Here is a 24130-nt window from a genome sequence, read left to right on the forward strand (position 1 = left end):
TCTTATTCTAAACATCCTTATTTTCTTAATTGCACAGCATCCAAGTATGCTATCCTGCATTTAACTGCACATATTGTACTATATGAGCATGTATCAAATAAATTCTTTTTATTTACCATAGCATTTACAATATAATTTACAATTCTGCAGACTTTGTGTGGAGCAGAAACATGCAAGCTTTTTTTCCCCTTTCTGTTCATTGATTAGGATCAAACAGCAAACATGCAAACTTGTAGTTCTTACCCAAGTGTGAAAACATGTACTTGAAGTTGTTCTGCTTGAGCCTAATTGCACCATTACAATGCAACAACTTCTTAGAGTGTCACAGTGCTGCTTCTGGAAGGGGTCACCACATGAAAAAGGCACCAATATGTTTTACCAATTCTGCGTCCCAGAGTGATAAATTTACCCTTTACGGCTCCACTGAAGCTCTGCTGCAAAATCATAAGTGGTGAACCAGATGTAAATCCTCCATTGCATCAGAATGTCTACTTAATATTTCTTTCCCCTTTGTTTATAATTCATGACCACAGGGTAACAAAATCGTGATCTACCATCTATTGAGACATTATTTGTATTCCACCTCCCTATAAATCAGATAAATGAACTCTTAACAAAACACAGGCTCATGATGTCATTTTGTCACTTCTCAGAACCTGGCTTACAAAAATGTTTCAATCAACAAACGCTGCAGCGCAACATAACATGCTCGTAAAACCGCAAACTCCACCACCACCCCTCTTCCCTCTTTTCATAATACTTGTCAGTGATTGATTTTGCAATGTCGTGCATGTGAAGTCATAATTCAGCTTGGAACAAGTGGAAGACCAGCACTTGAGCAGCCCACTGACTCACCATACCAACTCTGGTCTTTGTTAGGAAGTGTTGTGTAACTGCACAGAGGGTTTCTGATCAACTCATCTCTGTTTCTTGTAAAGCAGGAGATGCCACTAAAGAATGGCTCCCCCTCTTTCTTTCTTTCTCCCTCATTCAGGAACCTGGCACTGCTGCCAGTCAGCCCATGTCAAAGTTTGGTTTCTTTTTATGTGTGTGTGGTTCACTGGAAATGTGGCACGTCACCCTTCAAGACCTGGATGTTTATATCATGAATGCTCGGTCAATAAATTGAAAGCAGAAATTGGTATGGGAGGAAAAAGAGAGGTTGTCTGCTGCTGACCTTGTATCCTGTGAGTGTATGAGTGTGTGTTTGTGTATGTGTCCATGCCTGCAGGTCAACGTCGGCTGATGATTTAACTGCCACAATGTCATATAGATTTTGGCCGCTGATAATGCGCTGCAGCCCTCTTGCTCTGTTGCATCTACCATCACATCACAGGCAGGAAACTGACTCTATCCCCACGAGAGGATGACAGATGCAGCTGTCTCGCTCACTCATGCACGCATACACACACACACATATCGTCAACTCCTCTGGTCTGATGTCCTGTGCGCTCACTTGTCCTTAAACAACCTGATAACACCATATGACATGCGCTGTATGCTGTATGTGTAAGGTTTTGGGTGTGTATGCAGCAGGTGCATACACACTCAAAGCCTCTCAGAATCAGAATCAGAATCAGAATCAGACTTTATTGCCAAGTAAGTTTACACATACAAGGAATTTGTCTTGGTATATTGGTGCTAAAGGACAGCCTACATTACAGTCTATCAACATGTAAAGAGATTTAATCCCAGATTGTTTTTGTGCCCTTTTCTCTCTAAACCATTGAAAAATCACAGAAAATAAAAAAGACAATTTTTCCTCCTCAGAAAATTGTTTTGGGTTCTAGATATGAATGGTATTCTGTGTGAAAGCCCCATATCAGCACTTTCAAATGATTTTTTTTCAGCTTGTCTGATATTAATTGAAATAGAAAACTCAAAAATGTAAATATTGGAGGATGAACCAAAGATACCATTCCATTGGGATTAAAATCTGACTCAACTGTAGAGACAAAAGGAAGTGGAAAAACACTGGATGGCCACAATAAGAGGAACACCTATATAATACTGCTAATAGAGCTCAATCTCATCGTTAAGGTGTATTTTTACAGTGTGAGGTATAAGGTGTTCCTGTTATTCTGTCCACCCATGTCCTTAACCTGCATTTTCTCATGTTTACTGTAAAGTCCAGACATTTTTCATTGATATCACTGAAGTTTAACGAAGCTTAATCTATTTACAGTGTGTTTATTCCACTGTTTGGTCTGTTTTGTCTTTTGTCTTTTGTCATTTGCGGTGGAAGTGTTAACGTTGTCAGTGTAGGAGATGCTGCCAGTGAAGCTGACTGAACTGAACTAAACTGAGTTGAATATTGAATTGAAAGAGGGACGGAGGGAGCTGACCTCATATCCCTCCTAACCCACCCTGCTTCTGCAGCCTGTTGGTTCTGCCTCCTCCAGCTGGAAAGTACACGATTGTATGTTTGTGTGTCTGTGTGTAAGTGTGGTAATGAGAAGTTACAGATGTATATGTATGGTGTGTACTTGTGTGGGTTTGCGTGTCTGGATTGTACATGTGTATCTGTGTTTCAGACCACTGTAGGTCTGTGCTCTGATCAGAAAGGTCCTTGTGTCGGGTGGAGGCGGTGGAAATCCCCTCTTACATCGTGGTGTTAGTGTACTGTGTGTGTGTGTGTGTGTGTGTGTGTGCATGTGTGTTAGTAGACATTTGGCTTCTGAATGCTGTTTCCCTTGGTCCATTTGAGGGCATGACAGTACACAGTGCAAGCTGCTGTAGCTAAAGTAATTGCTGGTATGCAGCACATATACATGCTTCTTCTCTTGAAACAAGTGAGAATATTAAAGCATGTATTTGCTTAGTTTGTCAGTATAATTTAACTAAACACCATCATCTTTAATAAGCAAGATTTTATTAGCAGCATAAGTATAAAAGCCATCCACCTTTGGAATAAATAGTTGTATGTTTTGAAATAAATAAAACATTAAACCATGTACTGTTTTTTTTTTTTTTACATAAACTATAAAAATTAGTTAAGGCAAAAATCTAACACAAAAACAAAAGCTGAAACCTTGCATAATGATTTCCAGCACCACACTATAATATGGCTTGGAAATTCTGAACATTTTGAGACTAATTTTGTATTTTTTATAGCCATTTCCAAGCATATGTATTGTTTTCATAATATTGTCTATAGTAGAACTTGTCCATATTAAGTCTTTCCCTTTAGCCATGCTGGTATTTGCCTATTTCCCTGTTGCTCTATGAAAAGAATGAAACAAATCTGCTTTAGTTGCCTATTCTGCTCATCTAAAAATGTCTGTTTTTTATTTTCCTTTTCAACACTGTCATTGGATTGTACGATCATTTAATTACCATCACGGTCAACTCAGGAACAGAGGATTAAGTTCACATCTTAGATTGATTTTGGTTGTCTTCTCTGTCTTTTAGCTGCAGAATAAAAACAGGCATTGGGTTGTGTTTACTTAATGCTCATTTACATCTCTTTTTCCTCTGAAGTGAAGTATTTAAAATACTGGCATTAGTTTTGATAGTTGCTGTAACTACCGTAATAGTATTGAGAAATAACCAAGTTAATGTCCAACTCTTCAGTGCTTACCACATGAATCTTTGTTTTTATTTGACTGGTGGTAAACTGGGTCCAGCACTGGAGTAAACACTGGTGGTATTGGCTCTGCTTGCCAGCAGGGGAGGGATCAGAGTGAAACTGTTATACAAGCATTATAGTTAAGTGGCTCTGGCACCTACCTAGAGATTGGATTTAGTATGTGGGGACCCACAAGAAGTTGGCCTCGTGACCAGTTTTAGGTCCTGACTCACTAAACCAGATTTTAAAGGCTCTGTACCCATTTTTGTGTGTTTTGAAATCAAAGTCCTGAAAAGTGGTTTAGGGCTCAAACCATCAATCTAGCAATCCAGTTTTCCCCCAATACAACCTCTTCACCACACACATACACAAATAAACTGCAGCCCAACTCAGCTTTGTAGGAATACTACAACTTAATTTCTGAGAAGTTCTGTTTTTCTATCAGTTTTGTATGGCAAACAGTCTAAATACTATAGTACCCATCACAGGTAGTTACTGTTGCTATGGCAACAAGCCAGACAGATGTGCAAATCAGGACTGAATCCCATATGTAGTCGTCTTTGCTGCTTTTGTTGGTGCACTGCTGCATTACTTGGCAAATTGCCAATGCATGTAGAACAGTGGAATAATGTGAAATGGTACTAGAGGTCAAAAATGAAGCAGGGAACCTTTCACTGTTAGAAATAGTGAAGAAAACACTGTTACTGCTGCTAACTTTGCTCCAGAATCCAGATGTTTTAACTCATTTAAACTGCTGAATGTTCTATCCAGCTTTTACAAAGCTTTATCTGTAGCTTCCACACACTGTAAGCAGTGCAGAATTATTTTAAGCTTTTTGATTGGATATTTCTCAGTGAAATGCTTTCTTGGTAACTTTTTATGTACACAGTTTTGTACCTTTGTCCTTTATCCAAAAGGAGATCTCTTCTAAATCAGTCGCTTGTCTTTTGTACCATTGATTGAACTGCAGCAGTTTCATGCTCTTAAGTAAGATGTCAGCTAACACTGTCTATGCCGAAAATCAAAGCGACTTCTACCTCTGAAACCCGGGATGTCCCCATAAAACAAACTCCAGTATTGTTAGAATTAGTTTTTACTTTACAGCACAGGCTAAAGAAAAAGAAAAATACTTCTTTTCATCAGTTTTTGCAGAGGATGATAAAATTGCATAGGTCAACAAAGAGTAAGGCTAGAAACTTATCCATAGATAAAATTTCTAGTATGTTTCTTGCTGTCTTTGCAGAGTTTAAAAGTTCAAATGAGAGATCTGTTACAAGGACAAGGGCTTTTCTATGCTCTTCAAAAACACAAACCACCTCAAAAGTGTTGGGAATACTGGAAAGAAAAATCTCAAATAAGTGTAAACCATTTCAACATCAGACGCTGGTGGAGTTAAACTAAACAGACACACACTCCCTCTCTTTCTCTTGCTCTCCTCATCAGAGTGAGGGCAGGCTGTGGGCAGAGCGCCAGGTGCCTCTCATGTTTGGGAGAGCAAACAGGCTCGTGTCTTTGATGGCGAGGAGATCAGAGCAGGGGACACATTCTACGTGGCCACGCTAAGGTCGCCACAGTGCACACCCTGCTGCCATGTTGTGCTCTGCAGCTAGGAGACCCGGGGTATACACAATGCAGGGGCAGCAGGCGTGTGTGTGTGCGTGTGTGCGTGTGTATGTTAGTCCAACCCCACCAGCCACCTCATCACACACCCCCTTCGCTTTCCAACACGGAGTCACTCCAACCTTGACGTATAGTCGTAGTTGTCTGAAAAATAGTTAAACCGCAGGAGCAGGGTTGGAATACTGACTCTTAGTTCAAGCAAGAATATTTCAGTAGTGGTTACAACACACTCGCTCTCTTGTTTTTCTTTTTATCTGGTTGTCTGCAGTGCAAACAATAATTTAAATTTCAAGGGAAAAGTCCCTCAGTAAATCGATAATCATGCTTATTGTAACTTAAGTGGTTTAGACTAGTGGAAAATAAAGCTGTGCATCATGTTCCACACAGATATAAGACGTTATAGATGTTAGTTTACTCCAGTCTTTTATTGGAATCAGCCTTTACATTCTAACTGCTGACAAAGATTCTTTAAATCCTAGCTTTAAGCAATATTATGAAACTTTTGTACAGCAGCAACAGTGGCCTCTGCAGCCACAAGTGGTAATTAGAGAATGATGGTGTATTAAACTCTGTTGGGCTACAAGTCCAAGCAGTCACAGGTACTGGAAGCATCATACCTCTAGAAGCTAACAGCTTATACTGAAAACAAAGTTAATTGCTCTTTGTTTAATAAGTGAAACAAAGAATTACCAATGCTAACTTTGTATGGGTTATGTAGTGTCATAAGGCATTGCGCACCATACGTGTGAAGTGTTGCTCACTTTACAAGTCAGCGCACCATCAAAATCATTCTGAACCTGTTATTTTAAGGTAAAATAACTGCATAATGTGGCTTTAAATATGCTGGGGGGGGGGGGTTAGCATGAGGCACCAAGCATTGTGAAATGTGTCATGTGTGAAATGTGTCACTATTTTCTGACATTTTAATGACAAAATGATGAACAGATTAATTGAGAAAAAAATTGTCAGATTAAGTGACAATGGAACTAATAAGTAGTTGTAATAATTACAGTTATTGAGTAATTTACAGTTGAGTGTGATATGCTTAAAAAACAGAGTCACCATATGTTTTACAATGAGATAACAGAATGATGAAAATGAGCCTATACAACAAAGAGCAGCACGATACACATTCTGGCTGCTGCTAAACGGAAATATTGTTCAGTTCTGGTAAAATTTAATACCAAACTCAGTTCCTGTAACTTTGTCTCTGTGCTACATTTGTGTCTGTACTGTCTGTGGTCAGGCCTTTAACTTATTACGTACACACTGCAAAACAACACAACCACATGTCTTCACAGCAGCTGTTGTCATTTTTGACCTAGACCAAAATTACAAATGAATGTTCTCAGCTCTGTGCGGACTCATTTAAGTATCCTGCGTCTCTGTCATGTGGGGCTCCACCAGAGACAGATAGGCCCATTACCAAGTTTTTTGTTTCAGCCGTTAAACTAACTGTATCACTATTTGTTGAGTGCTCTTATCTATTGTCAACAATCAGATGTGACTACACTGATTAAATAATGTCACCTAATCAGTGTTGTCTATGTATATGCATGTACGTATGTATTTGTGTATGTATGTGCGTCAGAGAAAGTAGAAAATCCAGTCATAGTTACCACATAGTTTGGTTTGATATGTTAAGATGTATGTTTATGCATGTGTGCATAGATTTAGAGGTGTCTGCGTGCTTCCTGTGAGGTGGTGCAAAGCCTGCCTGTGTGGTGATGGTGGGGGGAGGATGGGGGGTGGGGGGTATCTGGTTTCCTGCTTTGGGGGGTTGATTTTATGTAAATCAGCTGAGGGCTTCAGATTGGGTGAGGTGGGGGTCTCTCTCTCTCACAAACACCCATGGACAGAGAGAAAAGTTGAGTGTGACAGAGCGAGCTCAGGTCCCAGCTTTCCTTCGCTCTGCTCTACTCTGCTGACAGCTGCAAGTCCCACCAGCTTGCCACAGCCAAACCTCCTCATGATGAAGGAGCGCTGCAGCCGGGTGCCACCTCTAGCCATTCCTCCCCCTCAGCAGCAGCAGCAGCAGCAGGCGCCCCAAGTGGGACCCGTGGGTGGATGTTGCCTGGGAGTGGCTGGGCAGCGCTCGGGCTCCATGTGCACCGTCTGTTCTGACTGTGTGTCTCTGTGTGCCGGCTGCTTGTTGACAGATGAGGCGTACCAGAAGCTCGCCATGGAGACGATGGAGGAGTTGGACTGGTGTCTGGACCAGCTGGAGACCATCCAGACCTACCGCTCTGTCAGTGACATGGCCTCCAACAAGGTAGGACAGGCTGCATCTTTTCAATTTTTTTATGAGTGGAAAAAAGTGAACAACTACAGGCCTGACGTTGCCCTTACTTTATTTCAATCAGAGAAACTTTCCACAACTTTTTGAAAGTGTTTACATAAAAAAAGATACTGCTCTTTGAGGGATTTCTCAGATAATCTGAGCAGCTGCTTGGAGAATCCCAAATCCAGAGATACTGTAACTGAACTTGACGTGACCCAAGCAAAGTCAACAGTATTAAAAGTCTGAACATGTACAGTAAGGAGGAGGAGCTTGGCACGCAGCAGTGAGCAGTGCGTGCATGAATGCTGACTGCTCATAAAGGCTGCCTGTACACATGTTTGAATATCACTGAATGTTACCCATCAGCTGAGCTCTGCAAACCAACACAAAGCTCCATCATTTCTGCTGTTTTTTCTCTCTTTGTGCAAAGATGGTCTGTCAAGTAGAAGTGATCTGCTGTCTTTTTGTGGCGCTGATGGCCCCTTTTTTCATCCTTCCTGTCAAACATATTTTAAATGTTTACTGGTCACTCAGTCTCCTCTGTGTCATTGGTTGTGTGTGATGTGCAGCAAGTCTCAGTTCCTCGTTCTTTATATAAGTACGGAGAAGTTGACAGGGCATGACGTGGAATGGTACTAAGCAATATTCAGCTGTGTCTTGCAGATCCCCTGATTTGTTGAGATCTTCTTTGGCACTGACTCTGCAGATATATCTAAGAATTCATGAGTGTCCCTCAAAATGAAACCTTGAGAAACTACATCTACCTCTTGGCCAAAGTGGCTTGCGTTCACGCATTTCAGTGAAAGGTGCTCATCCAGTGCATGAACAAAAAACGTTCTGGCTGTTCCTGGTTTGCTTTGGTCCACTTCTGTTGCAGTGGCAGGTGTCCTGTCAGCGGTTTTACAGATATTTTTTCTTTAATGATGGTCTATGGAGAAAATACTTTTTGGGCTGCAGGGGTTTTTTTTCGTTGCAATTTCAAAAGTGGCCACTGGGCTTAGCTCTATTAATACATCCATGGACTGTATGCTCTTTGATGTAGATCTCGCATTATTAAAATTACTCTTTGCACACGCTATACTGTAGAGGAAGTTTCAAATTTGAGCTTTTTTTGTCCAATAGTAAACTGTTGGTTGTATGATTAGCTTGTGGCAGTGAAACCCCATAAAGCCGCTGTTTGGGCTGAGTGGCAGCTGTGTGTAAGAGAGCCTGAAAACAATTTGTTAAGTGAGCCAAGAGGAAAAGCTTGTTATTTCTCATAAAACTGGACAACAGGATGCGAGGGATCCTGCAGTGGGTCAAACACAATAAACTAGAGAGGAAGAGCGAGAACATTTTTTTGAGCGTGTGTGTATGTGTGTGTGTGTGTGTGGGATCCATGCAGACCCCTGGGCAGAGTGACTCTCTCTTCCTGTCTCCTTCCTGATCCCCTGCTCTCTCTCCAGACGACAATAGACATCCTATCATACCCGTTTGGATGGTTAATGGTCATGTTTATTTATCCCATTGCTGTCGTCATCTGGACACAGATCCGACCCTGATGGTCAGCTGGACCGGTTTAAGTTAAGACACATGAGGACGACTGAATCACAGAATAAATACTGTTAACCATTTAAACAAACAGACATTTAGACATGGACAGAAGGCTTTAGGACAACAGAACGACAGAACAGACAGAGTAAATGGAAGATGCAGTATTTCAATGTGTCCATTACGGCAGAATGACAGTAGGATTTTCCTAACAAAATAAAATGTCACAACATGTTTTGCTTTATTCGTAAATGTGGTAAAGCTGCCGGTTTATATCAACCCTCATTTGTGGGCTTACAGTACAGATGATTCTTGTAATTCTCTGTAATTCTAGCACTTTCACAATCGCAGAAAAAACTGAGCCAAAGAAAGTCTGCAGGTGATGATTGATTTCAGGAGTCTCCTGCTTTGAGAAATTCCCAAATATCCCAACAATAGAAAAATGAGACCGTTATATCACAGTTTTATCATGCCAGTTTTATCCTGCCTTTTTCCAGAAAATACAGCATAAGACTTAACCCTTCAGCTGCTGAGATAATCAGACTGTAAAACAATTCAACAACATGAAAAGTAGTTTCATGATAGCAGAATATAATAGCTAATCTTTTAATGTATTTAAATTCTGAAATGTGAGTTTTCAAATGACACAAGCACTAGATATGACTGATTCACAGTGGAGCATATCAGGTGGCACAATGTGTCCTATGTCCCTCTCACTGATGTGTCTTTGGCAGGCAGGTGACTGTGTCCTGACACGTAACCATCTACAGACAAGACAGTGATAAGGAATCCCCCATCAACTATGTCTGTCTCGTATGTAGTTTGTGTCTGAAGTCTGACTGTGTTTAGTATGTGCTTGTGTGTCCATATTAACAGTAAGATAATCCCATTGACATCTAAGCAGTCTTACTCCCCACCTTGTTTTTACAGTAAACAAAACCATTACACAACTGCCGGCCCTTTGTCATGTGGGCCATTACACTCGACCTGGTTTTATTGACAAGAACATGCCAATCAGCAAATGTGACCCCCCGGCTACCTGTTGTATTTAGGATGGAAAAACTGTTATTCAAGCTGTGGCAGACATGAAACATGAGCATGAGGGAGGTGAGAATGAGAGAAGCCGCTGCTGTACCTCCAAGGTGAAGTGCAGGGGGCTTCTGCTGCTGAGGACTTACAGTACGTGACTGTCCTCTCTGTTATGTATAGCTGATGTAGATGGGTCAAGGACTGTTGTGAGTTGGAATATTCTTCTGTGTCAAGATCTTCTGTCATTTGAAACTTGTGCTGAAACAATAAGTTGAGTAAACAATAAGGCAACATTTAGATAATTAATCAAGTAATTAATTACCAGTTTCTTAAATATGAAGATTTTCTACTTTTCCCTGTTTATTACATCATGAATCTCTTCGACTTTTGGATTGTTTGATGACAGAACAGGGAAGCTGAGGACATCACATGAGTTTTTAGAAATTTTAAAGGACATTTTTTACTCTTTTCAGTTTGTTGACTGGACAAATAATTGACTAGTGATGATGTCAATGATTAACTATTAGTAGGTACATCAGCTTCTAGAATGGAGGATTTGCTGCTTTTCTCTGGTTTATATAATTAAGTAACTGAATATCCGTAAGCTTTGGGCTATTGGTTGGACAAGGCATTTAGGGCTGCAGTTAATTATTTTCTCTTTTTATTGTTTGATCTATAAAACATCAGAAGGCAGTTCCCTTGACAATGACTTACAGCTTATGGTAATATTATCAAGTGTCTTGTTTTGTCCAACCAACAGTTCAACACCCCCCAAACTATTAAATTTACTGCAATGTAAGACCACGCTGGAAACGAAGAATATTTGGCATTTTAAAAATTATCTCAATGATTGATTGATTTTCAGAATAGTTGCGTATTAATTATATTTTAATATTTAATCATCAACTTAGTCTTGCAGCTCTAAAGGCATTTAAAAATATTCCCTTGGGCTCTGACAAACTATGATTGGCATTTTTCACTTTTGTCAACATTTTATAGCCAAAACAATTACAGTCAAGACAATAATCAGCTGATTAATTGCTAATGAAAATAACTGTTAGTTGCAGCCCGATTGGAACCTGTTGATTTAGCTCAGACGCTGTTTGGCCTTTGCTTAATACTACAGGTGTTGTGTGAACAGAACCGAACTGTGCAATGCTTTCTGCTGTGACTAGTGTCAGGAATTATGCAGTTTTATAGCTTCTGTGAACTTTAAATACACAGTCCATTTACTAAGAAGCAGCTCAGTGATAGAGCACTCTGGCGTAAATCTTTTGTTGTAAACTCCTCTGCAATACTCCTCTGCCTTTTACCATTAAACTTTCACCTGAATAGATTTTAACACCTTTTGTAGCTTAAGTTCAAGGAAATTTGCTGTGTTCATTAAAACAGGAAGCGTTGTAGTCATCAGATCGATCAGTGCGATATTGACAGTGTAAACCTCAGAGCTGTGACTGCCAGCTGCAGGAGTAAGAAGGAGAGCAAGAGGCTAGAGGCGGGACTACCCCCATGAGGGAGTGTGTATTAGGCAGAAGTCTCTCTCTCTCTCGCTTGCACACACACTCACACACACACGCTCAGCCATTGCTCCACATACACAGGGTGTGAGGTAAAGCCTAGTCAGACCTCGCAGCCCAAAGTGAGTCACTAGAGCTGTGGCGTTTCCCAGCGTCAGAGAGCTGAGGCTTGGTCCTTTTACTCATGCTGTAGTCAGACTGAGACAGACACTTTAACGGACAGCAGCCCCACTCTGCACTGCACTCTACACACAGAAACATGGGAGCCTGCTGCTTTGACAAGAAAGAGAGGAAATTAGGGAAGCTGAATGGTTGGAGAAAGGTGAGTTTTCTTTGAATTTTTGTTGTTAAATACATAAACTCAGTTTTACTCTTTTTTTTTTTTGGTATCTTAACGAACTGTAGAATGAACTGTGGAGTGTGGAGTTTGAGTGCTGAACTTTTATGGCTTGTTTGACATGATGTGAATTTCACATGCTGTATTTAGAGTCTTTTTAAGCAGAAAGTTTCATAGATGGTGATAGTAGATGGTTTTTTGTCCTTTCAACCTTTGGTGTTATTTAAAGTGGTCGTCTAAGAGGACTTAAGATATATTCCAGTGAAGCAGATACTGACTGCATGCTTTGGGATTTTCTGCTTTTTGAAGTTTGATGTTTAGTTAATGTAGCTGTATATTCCTGAAGTGTACGTTTTTGTTGTTAATTTTCCAAACATTTCTATACTTCTTTTCAGAGGTTCATGTGTTCAGAGTTGCATGCATTCATTAGAGAACCCGTCTGCATCCTTTCATATGACGCTGAATTTAGATGTGTTGAAGCTAAAAAGACAAATTTATAATTTTGTGGCAATATTATAACACACTTCTCTTCAGACACTATCATGTCAAGCTGATCACAGCTGGCAGATCTGTCTCAGGATAGATAGGAGAGAGAGGTAGTGGTGATGTGTTTAGGTCTTGCTCAGTGGGTTTGTTCAAACAGGGGATGTAGAGAGTGAGGTAAAACTTTTCCCCAAAAGTTACATACATACGTGATATTACTCATGTTAAAATGATAAAATGTCACAATGGATATGACTTGAACCTGCATTTGAGTGTTTGGGCTGACGTTCCTGTGAGCCAAGTATTCCCTGTGTCTCTGGCTTTCAAAGAAATGTCTTGGTGTAATACTGCCTGTGTGGTATTTTACTTTGGGATGCTTTCTGCTTTCGAAGCAACCGGAGCTCAGACGAGCATGGCTGTGCAGCCTGTTAACTGCTCTCCTCCAGCCAAAAATGGTGTTTGCAGACCACATCTGACTCTACCGAGACCCTGAACAGCCGGGAGTGATGGGAATGATTCACTCAGCTGAGAAATTGCTTACTTAGTTTCATCTCCTTCTGTTTTTTGCCTCCTGCTCTTTTTCAGTACTTCTTACTGCATAGGTTCAGAAACACATACACATAAATACATGCTTTCTCATGCAGACACACATGAGCATGAATGCGTGAGTCAGAGGAAGTGAGAGGGTGTTAGGCTGTCTCTCAGAGTTGTCTGTACCTCAACCCAACATACGCACAGTTCATACGTAGGTAGGTTCCCTGATCTTTACAGAATTAAGTCACCACGAGTCTTTGCCATAACACCGATTTTACCAGCCTGCGTCACATGTTTGTTAAAGTGAGAGGTGAGATAAACCACAACTGCTTCACATCTGCTACTTAAGGAGAAATGATTGCATAAGTCAGTCAGCAGTGTTGTGTACTATAAATACAAAATGATTGATAAACTGATTAAATTGGAAAAGTCAGATGATAAAGGTGACACTTCATCATTTCATTTTAATCATTTGCTGGAAATCATGATTCATTTTAGTTGAAGTTAGGGGTTGTTAAATTTAAAAAAAACACTGCGGGGAAGTGACTAAATTCATTTCATTTCAAGATATCGCACTGATGACTTTTTCTCTACAGCCAATATTTGTTTGCATGTTTTCATTTTTAGCACAGAAAGAAGGTTTGAAAGGTTTAAGCCTCTAGTCAAGTTGTAGGTTCTGTCACTGCAGGGATACAGGGTCAATGCTTTCTGAAAACAGAACAAGCTGCCCTAAAGCACACTGAGTATAGTGTGCCCACTAGTGGCTCAAAGGCACAACTTCAATATGAAGTACCCCAGGTGAAAAAAGCTGTTGCTTTAATATAAATAATTTATACAAGAAAGAAGCTGGAGTTATGTCCATGTCTTATTTGACATTTTAGGCCATTTTAAGCATTTCTAACTCTGGCAACAAAAAAAACAGAATCTAACAGAGAAAGTTAAAAAAAAAAAAAAAGGTGTTATATTTTGTCAGTATTATTTCTAAAAAGGTTATATACTTATCCTAAAAAAAAAGTCATTATTGTCATGTTTACAGTCACATCAAATAATCAATACACAGCACAAGAATCAGTATAGAAAAAGAAATTAAATAAAGTGCAATGCCTGGTCAGATAATAGAGGCATGTTGCTGTGAGTGCAGAGGAGTCTCGTGTCAGAGGGAGACTCCGTGTCTGCCTTCCTGCCTACCTGTCCGCCTGGCTGCCCTCCACAGTGAGCTGTCCGATGGGATCACGTCTGAATGGAGGAGGCTCAGCGTTATGTTTTTTTCCCCCCTCTCTCTCACAATAAAATGCCACAGGCTCCATTCACCTTCTCTGCCTCTGTCACAGCAGCTCTCTGCTGAATCAAGCCAACCCCCTGCAAGCAGAGAGAGAGTGAGAAAGAGGGAGAGGGATGGGTGAGTGGGAGAGTAAAAGGTTAGGAGAGGGAGATATGGAGCTAAAAGAGGGAGAACATGAGGGTAGGAACCAAGTAAATGAAAATGGAGCAAAAGAGAGAGGATGTGGAAAAGAAAACTAGAGAGAAATAAAAAGGAAAAAGAGGACAGGGTAGAAAAAAAGAGAATGAGACAGACACCCTGAGCATAATAAGAAGCGAATCGGTAAAATAATATAGTATATATTATATGTAGAGTATACAGTGTGTCGGTATGTGAGGAAGAGATACCCACAGAGCTCTAAGAGGCTAATCTTCCTTCAGTGTCATGGTGTCAGTAGGAGGTTAAGAGGTTTCCCTTCTGCCCCTGAAAGAACAATAAAAACGTGGCAAACACAAACTGCCAATAACATACAAAAAAAATACGAACACGAGTGTGTAAAACATTCATGTGACATGTCACCATCAACTGTGCTTAACTGCAGATAATAGCGTTTGTAGGCTGCTGCATTCGTGTGTGTGTGTGTGTGCATGTCCGCTGAGGCATTTCTTTCAGCCTCTGGGGAAGCATAGCTCTTCAACACATTGCAGAGAGACATCCCCCGCTGTTATTTCTGGTTTCTTTATATATTATGCAGTGAGCTATTATATAAAGAGCTGCCTCCTCTCTTTCTCTTTTTTAAAATGTTTTTCTCTTTTCTTGCGTCTTGCCTCCCTGCTTCTGGTTCTTTCCCTCAGTGGGAGGATAATCCAGAATCCTCTCGGGGGAAACTTTGATCTCCCCCTCATCTTTCCAAACTCGTACACACACACACACACACACACATATATATTGGGGCTGAATGGTTCTTGGGAATGGGAACTTCTGTTTACAGTTTCTCACGGATTGGCTGTGACGAGAACTGTAGATATTTTCTTATTAGGGAGGCATTGTAGCTCGAGGGTTTCACCGACAGGAGTCATGACAAAATTGACAAAAGCACGAACTCGCCTCGAAATTGGCCAGTGGTGCTGATGTAACAGTATATTCCAGTCAGGTGGCCCTAGCCTTGTACACTGCAGCAGTATCAACACCTGCTCCAAGGACAGCCCATTGATTCTGCCAGCGAGGCAGGCAGACAGAGAGATTGATGACTGTGTTGGCAAGTGGCAGCCGGGAGAGAAATTGACATGTAAGTGGTGGAGAGTGAGGGAGAAATGGAGCAGGGGGGAAGGGGAGCGACTTTGAGTCTGTGCATTGGTGGATGCGAGCAAAGGCGATGCGTGTGGTGTGTCCTTGTGACAGCTCAGCAGCTACACCACATGTCTGCCTGGGAAGGAAAAAGGGAAGCCTCTCTTCTCTCCTCCTCTCCTCTCCCTCTCTCCTTTCAAAACAGCCTCACACTGGCTGACTGATGCTGTTGCCATGGCGTTGGGGTGTTCTGGTAATTGGCGTACACACAAACACACACACACTTACTCACAGGCAGAGAGAGAAACCGTGGGCTGATGTCACCTAAATTGGGGAAGGATGCAATTATCTCCCATCACTCCTTTTTCTCTTTTTTCCCCCCTCCTTCTTTTCTTCCCCACTCTCTGGTTGTTTCTCAGCTGTTAAAAATAGCCTTCCACAGACACCCTGACAGCATCTAATATTATTATGGGATACGGATAATGAACAGGCTTATGAGTTCTCCACAATGGCCGCTGCACTCGGGGATGTCAGGAGACAACAGAAGACTCAAAAGAGGGAGAGGGAGAGGAGCAGATGATAATAGAGATAATGGTGATAAAAATACTGTCACTGTGCATTCACACTCCTCAAAACGTGCCCCATCCCCTTTCTCAACTCTCATTGTTTTACTGTAGAGAGGAGGAACTGCCGTGCGGCTGAATGACATTCCTTCACAATGGCTGACTTCATAAAAAAATGGGTTTAAGAGGGAATTACAGGGGCTGGAAATTGAAGAGGATGGGATTTATCTGCAGTGCTTGCACAGCTGAAAAAAAGAGAAAAGAGGAAAAGTTACATCTGGAATCCATGTCTGGATATTAAATATCAATCACTCAGACACCCCTCCAGAATTTCATATATACACCAATGCCAAGCTGTAATTAGGGCTCCCCCCTTCTCCCCACTTTCTGTCAAATCATGTGTTCTGAATAGAGCGTGTTGCTGGGGCTGGCAGACTACAGCAGGGGAAAAAGAGACAGAAGAGGGAGGGAACGAAAAAGGGAGGAACATGGAGAGAGAGAGAGAAGCAGGGTAGGAGGGGGGTGAGTGAGTGCTACAGCAGTGAGAGCAGCGAAGCAAGACAAATCCAGTGGAGGAACCCCCCCTCCAGTCAGATGAACATCGCTGCCTCGCTCCCTCCTCCTCCTTCTCCTCCTCCTCCTCCTCCTCCTCCTCCTGTCTCCATCGCTGTTTTTTTCCCCTCCTCCCTTCCTTGCTTCTTCTCCATTATTCATCAGTACGCCGAGAGTCCCGGGCTCACGGCTCCAGCTGCTGCTCGCTGCTCCAGCCGATCCACCGAGCCCGCTGGATCTCCTGCTTGCCTAGCCTGGCTACAGCATCAGCTTTCCCCCCTTTCAACACACACATCCATCTATCCCTCCATCCCCAGGCATGGAGACTCAGAGCTGGCCCTTTTCTGCTGCTGAGAGGGAGAGTGAGCCATCATCAAGCTGCTCTCTTAGCTGCTGAGAAGAGAAACACAAGAGGGGAAGAGAGGGGATTTTTCTTTTTGTCCTTTTTGGCGTTGAAAGAATCCTGTTCGTCTGCCTCTATTTTTTTCTATTGGATTACAGTTCTGGCTTTGTGTAGGAACGAGAAAACGGGGTCCAAAATGCCTGAAGCCAATTACCTGCTGTCGGTGTCTTGGGGTTACATTAAGGTGTGTGGCGCTTATCTACGTAGCTTGTCGGGATACCGCACTCATTTCATTGTACCTCTCTGAGCTGTGTTGCAGTTGTATAAGAGGCAAAATACATACCTAAAGAAATTTATCATTTTAATAATAGCATGTTTTTGTGGAGTTTCTCAGAATACTGTGCTAGTCTAATTGCACCAAGAGATATTTCTATCATGGTGAGGTTGGGAGGGGGGGTGTCTGACAGAATGGTGTTTTGTGGCTCAGGCTCCATCTTGAGCCCTCTGCAGAGCTGTGTGTCTGTTTGTATGAGTGTTAATGTGTATGTGTGTGCACGCGCATGCATCAGTCTGTCATAAACAGCTGCTGCTGCAGTGCCTGGATCTCTGTGTACTGTCAAATGCATCAGTCTCCCATCTCCCTTTTATCTTTTTAAAACTGTTAATAATGTAAAACAATATGTGAAAATCACTGAAAAATTGGAGCGAAAAGGAATGTGGGGAGCAGTGTGCAGATTTTCCTCTTGACATCATTGAGATTCTTGCACACTGATGCAAGTAAAACAGTTTAATGAGACCCAAAAATGTGATCCGGTGTAATAAAACTGTAAATTGGTTGCAGGGGGTGAATATAGGGGTATTAAAAGGTGATGGCCTCCCCACTGGTAACACAAATAATGATCCACACTCTAATTAATTTAAGGAAAAATGGAGGGGAAAATAAGATGTGTCCCCCCCCCTCCACACACTGATTGTACGCTGTAATTAAATAATATTCTTAAGCTGCATGGTGGAGGAAAACTGGGCACTGTTGTATTTTCCATGGAATCTTATACCATAATTTCTTCCAGGTTTTCCCTCAGTGGAAACTGACGACATTTTTTTTCTCTCACTCTCTTCTCTCTGTCTCCTCTTTATCTCTTGCAGTTCAAGAGAATGTTGAATCGGGAGTTGACGCACCTATCTGAGATGAGTCGGTCTGGAAATCAGGTTTCCGAATTCATCTCCAACACCTTTCTAGGTAAATGAAGATCTTGTGTACATCCACTCAAAATCACAGAAATCACACAAACAAATTCACTAATTCAGTCACTACAGAGACTAATTATGGCCAATATGTTCACAATACATAGAAAAATGCAAGTATTCAGTGGCTCACACAAATACCCGCTTCTCTGCTTTGCCGCAATGTTTTTCTGCAGGTTCAGTCGTTCGTATGATGTTAAGCTGTGCAAGTTGCTCTGGCAGGCTTTTCTGTGGGGGCGTACCATAAAACACTGCGCCATTAAGCTCTGTCTAGATGTTTATGGCATCAGGCTCAAAATGGCCATTAAAACAAATGATATTTCTCAAAGTATTTAGAGAAACAGAAAGGTATAAATGTGGCTGGCTACTGTGAAAAATGTTTTTAAAAAAGTGCCATTTGACTAACAAGTGAGCTTATTAGCCAGAATCGGAGTGAGTGGATTGGAACTGGATGCTGCCAGTGTGGGTTGCACATTTGAGATCTGAGAATAGATGGCCATTGCTAAATATATATGTATTTATATCATCTGTTTCTGCTGTTTTTTGTCACCCTCATGAAGAAAATGTTTCATGATTCTGGAGAAACTCACTGGAGAAAAAAAAACCCTAACTAGCACTAGTTAGCGACAATTTTCCAGATTTTTGTTGTAACAGTTGGCTTTTGGTAAAAGCAAGATTTCCACAGAAGCGTGACAATAGGAATAGACAAGTGAAGGAGTTAAAGATAATATAGATTGACAAAGAATAATAAGATGACAGACAGAATGCACGTAGAGGTAGTTAAGAATATTTATAGATGCTGTGCCTCCGATCGATTGGCATCCTGATCCGGTGTAGTGTTGTTGGCGGATCCCTCAACACCGGATCATAGAGAGCGAGGGGAGGGGTGAGGAGAGACAGGGAAGAAGCAAACGAGGGAGGGAGGGAGCTGACTGCAGTGAAGGAGAAAATAGAGGTACAGAGGAACCCCCTTTGCTGGCAGTGAGATGAGCTCGGCAGATTGGGTGACTCATCCCCGTCTTAATGCATCTTTGTCAGCAGGGACACCTTGTTGTCCCTCCACCTCTCCCTCCCCTCTCTCGCTACCCTGAGAATCCAGACAGAGATGACTATCGCTTCGATAAAGAAATCAGGATTACCCTGCTGGTGGTTGAAAGAAAGAACAGGCAAACATTAATAAGGAGGGGAGGGGAAAAAATGGCTGAAGCAGCACAGTTGGCCTGGTTTGGCCTCAGCTGACCAGCAGGACTGTTTAATCCTTCCATCCATTAAGATTAGTATCACATCAGTAATGCACTTATTTCTGCTTTATATTATTTTCATAAAAGCATCCATTCAGGATCAAAGAAATTAAATTTTCCTGCCATATGCCTGGTTCTGCAGAGGTCATTCTTAGCTCCACCACAAATCCCCAGCACTTTATTGTAGACTAACTGGCTTTTACCATTTGCAGCTGATGGTGAGGCAAACTGTTGACTGGTAAAACAGTGCTCATGGAACCTGGATAATTCCCTAGATAAATAAAAGATCCCCATGTTTCTCATCTAGGGCAGTTTCAAACCAGATTTTGGGCTTTCCGTTATGGATTGTTGGCCGACAGCATGCCGGCCATTCACGTGTGCCTTTTCCCTGCCACAGCTGTCCTCGCAGCAATAATTCTGTTGTAATTCCCTTTGATCAGCCAAAAGCAGAACACACCTTAGCTTAGGGAATATACTGGGAAGGGGAAAAATTCCCCAAAAGCCTCCCCTCCACACTGCATCTGCGTCTCACACTGGAGCATATGGAGGAGGATGAAAAGGAATCAGATCGAAATAAACGTGGGAGGTGACAGAGGAGAGGGAGGGGAGAAGCAAGGGAAAGGAGAGCCAGAAACCAGTATTTAATTAGTCTGCTTAATTTTTTTTTTTTTTTTTTTGTGAAAAGACTGAGATGAGAGCAAACAGAGGAAAAAAACAGGACTATGGGAGACAGTCCATGTGACTGGCTGACACAATGCGAGTCAAACTGCAACAGCGACTTAACCTGATGGAATACAGAGACCAGGATCATGATAACTGTGCTATAAACCTCCAGAGCAGTTTATCAGCTTTATCAAGTCAACTGTGGCGCAGAGTGCACAGCGTTTACTGTACGCTGACACTTACTTATGTAGGAATGGATGATAAGAATGACATTGCAAACTTGTCTGTCTCAGTTCTCCCACACACACACACAAACAGGCCACACACACACACACACACACACACACACACCACACAGCAGTGGTGATAATGATGGCTTGTAATAAATTAGAGGGCAATATATTGCTCTTCCCCTTGTTTCCCACACAGCACATGTCTGAGAGCGCTTAATTGCCCATTCTCAATTACCACTGGAGGACTGAAGAGAGAGCGAGAGACAGAGAGAAAGGCAGAGAGAATAGTGAGAGGGAGAAAGAGAGAGAAAGAGAGAGGGGGAGAGCATGAGAGTGAAAGTGATTATTTGAATTACAGCTGGTAATTGAATAACCCTCCACAGGGGAAGGCTGATAGGCCAGCGAGTCGAGGCTTGATAGATGAGTGCACAGCTCACATACATGCCGATAGCCAGTCCCTGCAGGATTTCATTCAGTTCTTCTGTGATTGCAGTAAACACAAGGGCCTGCTTTGGTTATCACAAGAAACTTGGAAATTTCTCTGTGTTTATTTTTGGATAAAGCGTGAAGACTGGAGTATTATTTATAATCATTTTTTAAAGGAATATTGCACGAAAGCCTTGCGTGTTTTCAGATTGTATTATTGGACATCTTATTCGCTTTTTCTGTGGCCATGCCAAACCAAACATAAAAATCCCACTCTGCACCGAGTGATTTGATAAAGCTGCAAAAGATGCAGCAAGTTATTGAATGACTGACTTTATGGGACTGCCGTAACTGTGTAGAAGCCCCAGCTCTCAGACTGTCAATGGACTGACCTATGAAAATGAAAAGAACAGGAGATGAGACACAAGCCACCTGCTGAGAGACAGAGGGAATAAGTGCTGCGAGGGAGGGAGAGGGACAGAGACGAATGAACAGTGGGAGTTCAGACAGAGACTGCAGGTGGAGGGAAGGGAGCATGAATGAACAAATGAATGAAGGGACAGATGATGAATGGATGACTGAATCAATAAATTTCTCAGGAACTAACCTGGTGCAGGTGTTTTTATAGCGCACCTGTGTCCTCAGGGAGCCCATACACCCCTCTGGCTTTTTATTCAGAAGCATATTACAACACAGACTCATGCTGCGTGTGGTGTAAATGGGAATTTTAACTACATCTTCCTTAACAATGTCGGCACTTTTCTAAGAACAGAAAATTTTCTTCCTTCAGACAAACAGAATGAGGTGGAGATCCCGTCGCCAACCTCCAAGACACGAGAGAAGAAGAAGCAGCAGAAGCAGCAGCTGATGACACAGATCAGCGGGGTCAAGAAGGTCTCCCACGGGCCCTCACTCTCTAGCAGCAGCATCTCTCGATTCGGTGTCAAGACCGATAAGGAGGAGCTGCTGTCCAAGGAGCTGGAGGATCTGAACAAGTGGGGTCTGAACATCTTCACTGTTTCAGAGTACTCCAACAACCGACCTCTTACCTGCATTATGTACGCCATCTTCCAGGTATGGAGTGTGCTACTTTTATCACTATTACATAACTTTTTTTTTTTTTGGTTTGATAAACCACTAAAATTATCCATACTTAGTACTAAATATATTTGAATGTTTTCCAGGAGCGAGACCTGTTAAAGACATTTAAGATCCCGGTGGATACGTTCGTGGCCTACATGATGACTTTGGAAGACCACTACCATTCAGATGTGGCCTACCATAACAGCCTACATGCTGCTGACGTAGCCCAGTCCACCCACATCCTCCTCTCAACTCCAGCCCTGGATGTAAGTTTAAGTCATATTCTTCTTACATTATTTCCATCCTCATTTGTCTTTCAACTCTGGAGGTTGAAAACTGTCCCCAACCAGACTTGAGCACCAGCGTGCATGCACTGAAATAAGGGAAAACTAAATTAGCGTGAGCTCTTACATCACTCCATGTGCCACTTTCCTGGAGTGCCACACCAACTTTGAAGAGCTCAGCATCCTTCCATTGAATCATCTTTTCCCCTTCCAGTTTACCCAGAGAACTTCCTCTCTGTCTTCCAGCACTTGCCGAACCATGTCTTATTTGTTAGATTTTTTTACTGCATTTTCTCAGAGCTCTCCTAAAGTTTGAGTAGCTGGTGAGATGCAGTCAGGACAGAACACTCCAGCCTTTAGATCACAATGTACTCTTCTCAGTTCTTCATCTTTCACAGTGGATTTTTCATAGAAAGGCACATATCTCACTTGATGTTTGGTTGAGGAAATAATTTAGAATAACATCTTATGGCCTTGTATAACCTTGGCTGTCTACTGTTTTCCTTAAAGGCACAATATGACAGAAACATTCAGAGTTCCCATCACATTAAGGTTAAAAATCTCATATTTTAATCTCAAGGTTTTCATGTATAACCCAGGCTCTGTCATCTCTCCCTCACACGATGCTCTGGGAATCAGTAGCTGGTGAGGCATGGATTAACTGTTCTGTTTTTGTGCCGTTATTTTTTTTTATCTCCAGAAATAGTTTAACATGTTTTTCCCTCTCCCTTTCTTCCCTGTCTCTCTTTCACAGGCGGTCTTCACAGATCTTGAGATCCTAGCAGCCATCTTTGCTGCAGCTATCCATGATGTTGACCATCCTGGAGTTTCAAATCAATTCCTAATCAATACCAGTGAGTGAATACATTACCCCACATGAAACAAAGTAGCTTTCTTTGAAAAAAAAAAAACATCTAAGTTGGTGCTTTCAATAACCAAAAGTAGAAGTAGTTATGCCAAAGACTAAAATGTTAAAATCTTGTTTTCACCTCTGTCCAGACTCTGAGCTAGCGTTGATGTACAATGACGAGTCTGTGCTGGAGAACCATCACTTGGCGGTGGGATTCAAACTACTACAGGAAGACAATTGTGATATCTTCCAGAACCTCACTAAGAAGCAGAGACAGTCCCTGCGCAAGATGGTCATCGACATGGTAATGTATCCTGATTCATGTTTTTTTCTCCTCTACTGTCATCTTGGTTTAAATCACAGTGTGTCTCAATGATCTTGATGCTGACTGTATTTTTCCCCCCTCTCTCTCCTTTATCCAGGTTTTGGCAACTGACATGTCCAAACACATGAGTCTGCTGGCTGATCTGAAGACCATGGTGGAGACCAAGAAGGTGACGAGCTCTGGGGTGCTGCTGCTGGACAATTACACCGACAGGATACAGGTAGGTGTTGACAATCATACAAAACACTCTGTGTACATTATATACACTGTGTGTTTGTGACTGCACATACTGGAAGCCCTCCACTTCTCTGTTACTTGCTTTTAATAGCTCTAATCAATAGCTTGTGTCGGCAGAGAGGTTACTCAGCCAATGATCATTAGCTGGCCTCCTACATACCTGACCTCTGCTCCCACTGTCACTCCTTTTCTCACTCCATCCATCTTCTTTTGCCTTTAAGTGCTCCCTCTACACCTTCTCCCTAATGGTCTTTCCTGGATTTCCTCTTTATTAGACTGTAACCTCCTTTCATAACAAAGCTCATTACAAATTTAGCCTCAAATGTCTGTTACGCAAGAATCTAATTCTAACAGTTTTGGGGTAAAACGGAAAACTTAAAATGATGAATGAGTGAATGTGTACATTTTTACTGAATTGAAATTGTGTTTTACCTATAGGTGCTGCGTAACATGGTGCACTGTGCTGACCTGAGTAACCCCACTAAGTCCCTGGAGCTGTATCGTCAGTGGACCGATCGGATAATGGAGGAGTTCTTCCACCAGGGAGACAGAGAGAGGGAGAGGGGGATGGAGATCAGCCCCATGTGTGACAAACACACAGCCTCGGTGGAAAAGAGCCAGGTAAGCAACAAAGCATA

The 24130-nt window shown here is 42.0% G+C and overlaps 1 protein-coding gene across 6 annotated transcripts in view; it reads left to right on the forward strand.

Moving 5' to 3' along the window:
* Positions 1–24130, forward strand: part of pde4ba (phosphodiesterase 4B, cAMP-specific a) — a 174715-nt gene that overhangs the window by 146591 nt on the left and 3994 nt on the right. For 4 of the 6 annotated variants that reach the window (XM_018696110.2, XM_018696119.2, XM_051077165.1 and 1 more), the window contains 8 exons: positions 7348–7460; positions 18052–18145; positions 21504–21787; positions 21898–22062; positions 22835–22934; positions 23080–23234; positions 23353–23475; positions 23931–24113. In XM_018696110.2, coding sequence (XP_018551626.1) covers positions 7348–7460; positions 18052–18145; positions 21504–21787; positions 21898–22062; positions 22835–22934; positions 23080–23234; positions 23353–23475; positions 23931–24113 — 1217 coding nt within the window. Of the gene's footprint in view, positions 1–7347; positions 7461–11564; positions 11868–12000; positions 17150–18051; positions 18146–21503; positions 21788–21897; positions 22063–22834; positions 22935–23079; positions 23235–23352; positions 23476–23930; positions 24114–24130 lie in introns of those variants that run through there. The other 2 variants (XM_018696134.2, XM_051077167.1) reach the window with 2 other exon arrangements.

Source organism: Lates calcarifer, linkage group LG17 (assembly GCF_001640805.2).
Source record: "Lates calcarifer isolate ASB-BC8 linkage group LG17, TLL_Latcal_v3, whole genome shotgun sequence".
NCBI lineage: Eukaryota > Metazoa > Chordata > Actinopteri > Centropomidae > Lates > Lates calcarifer.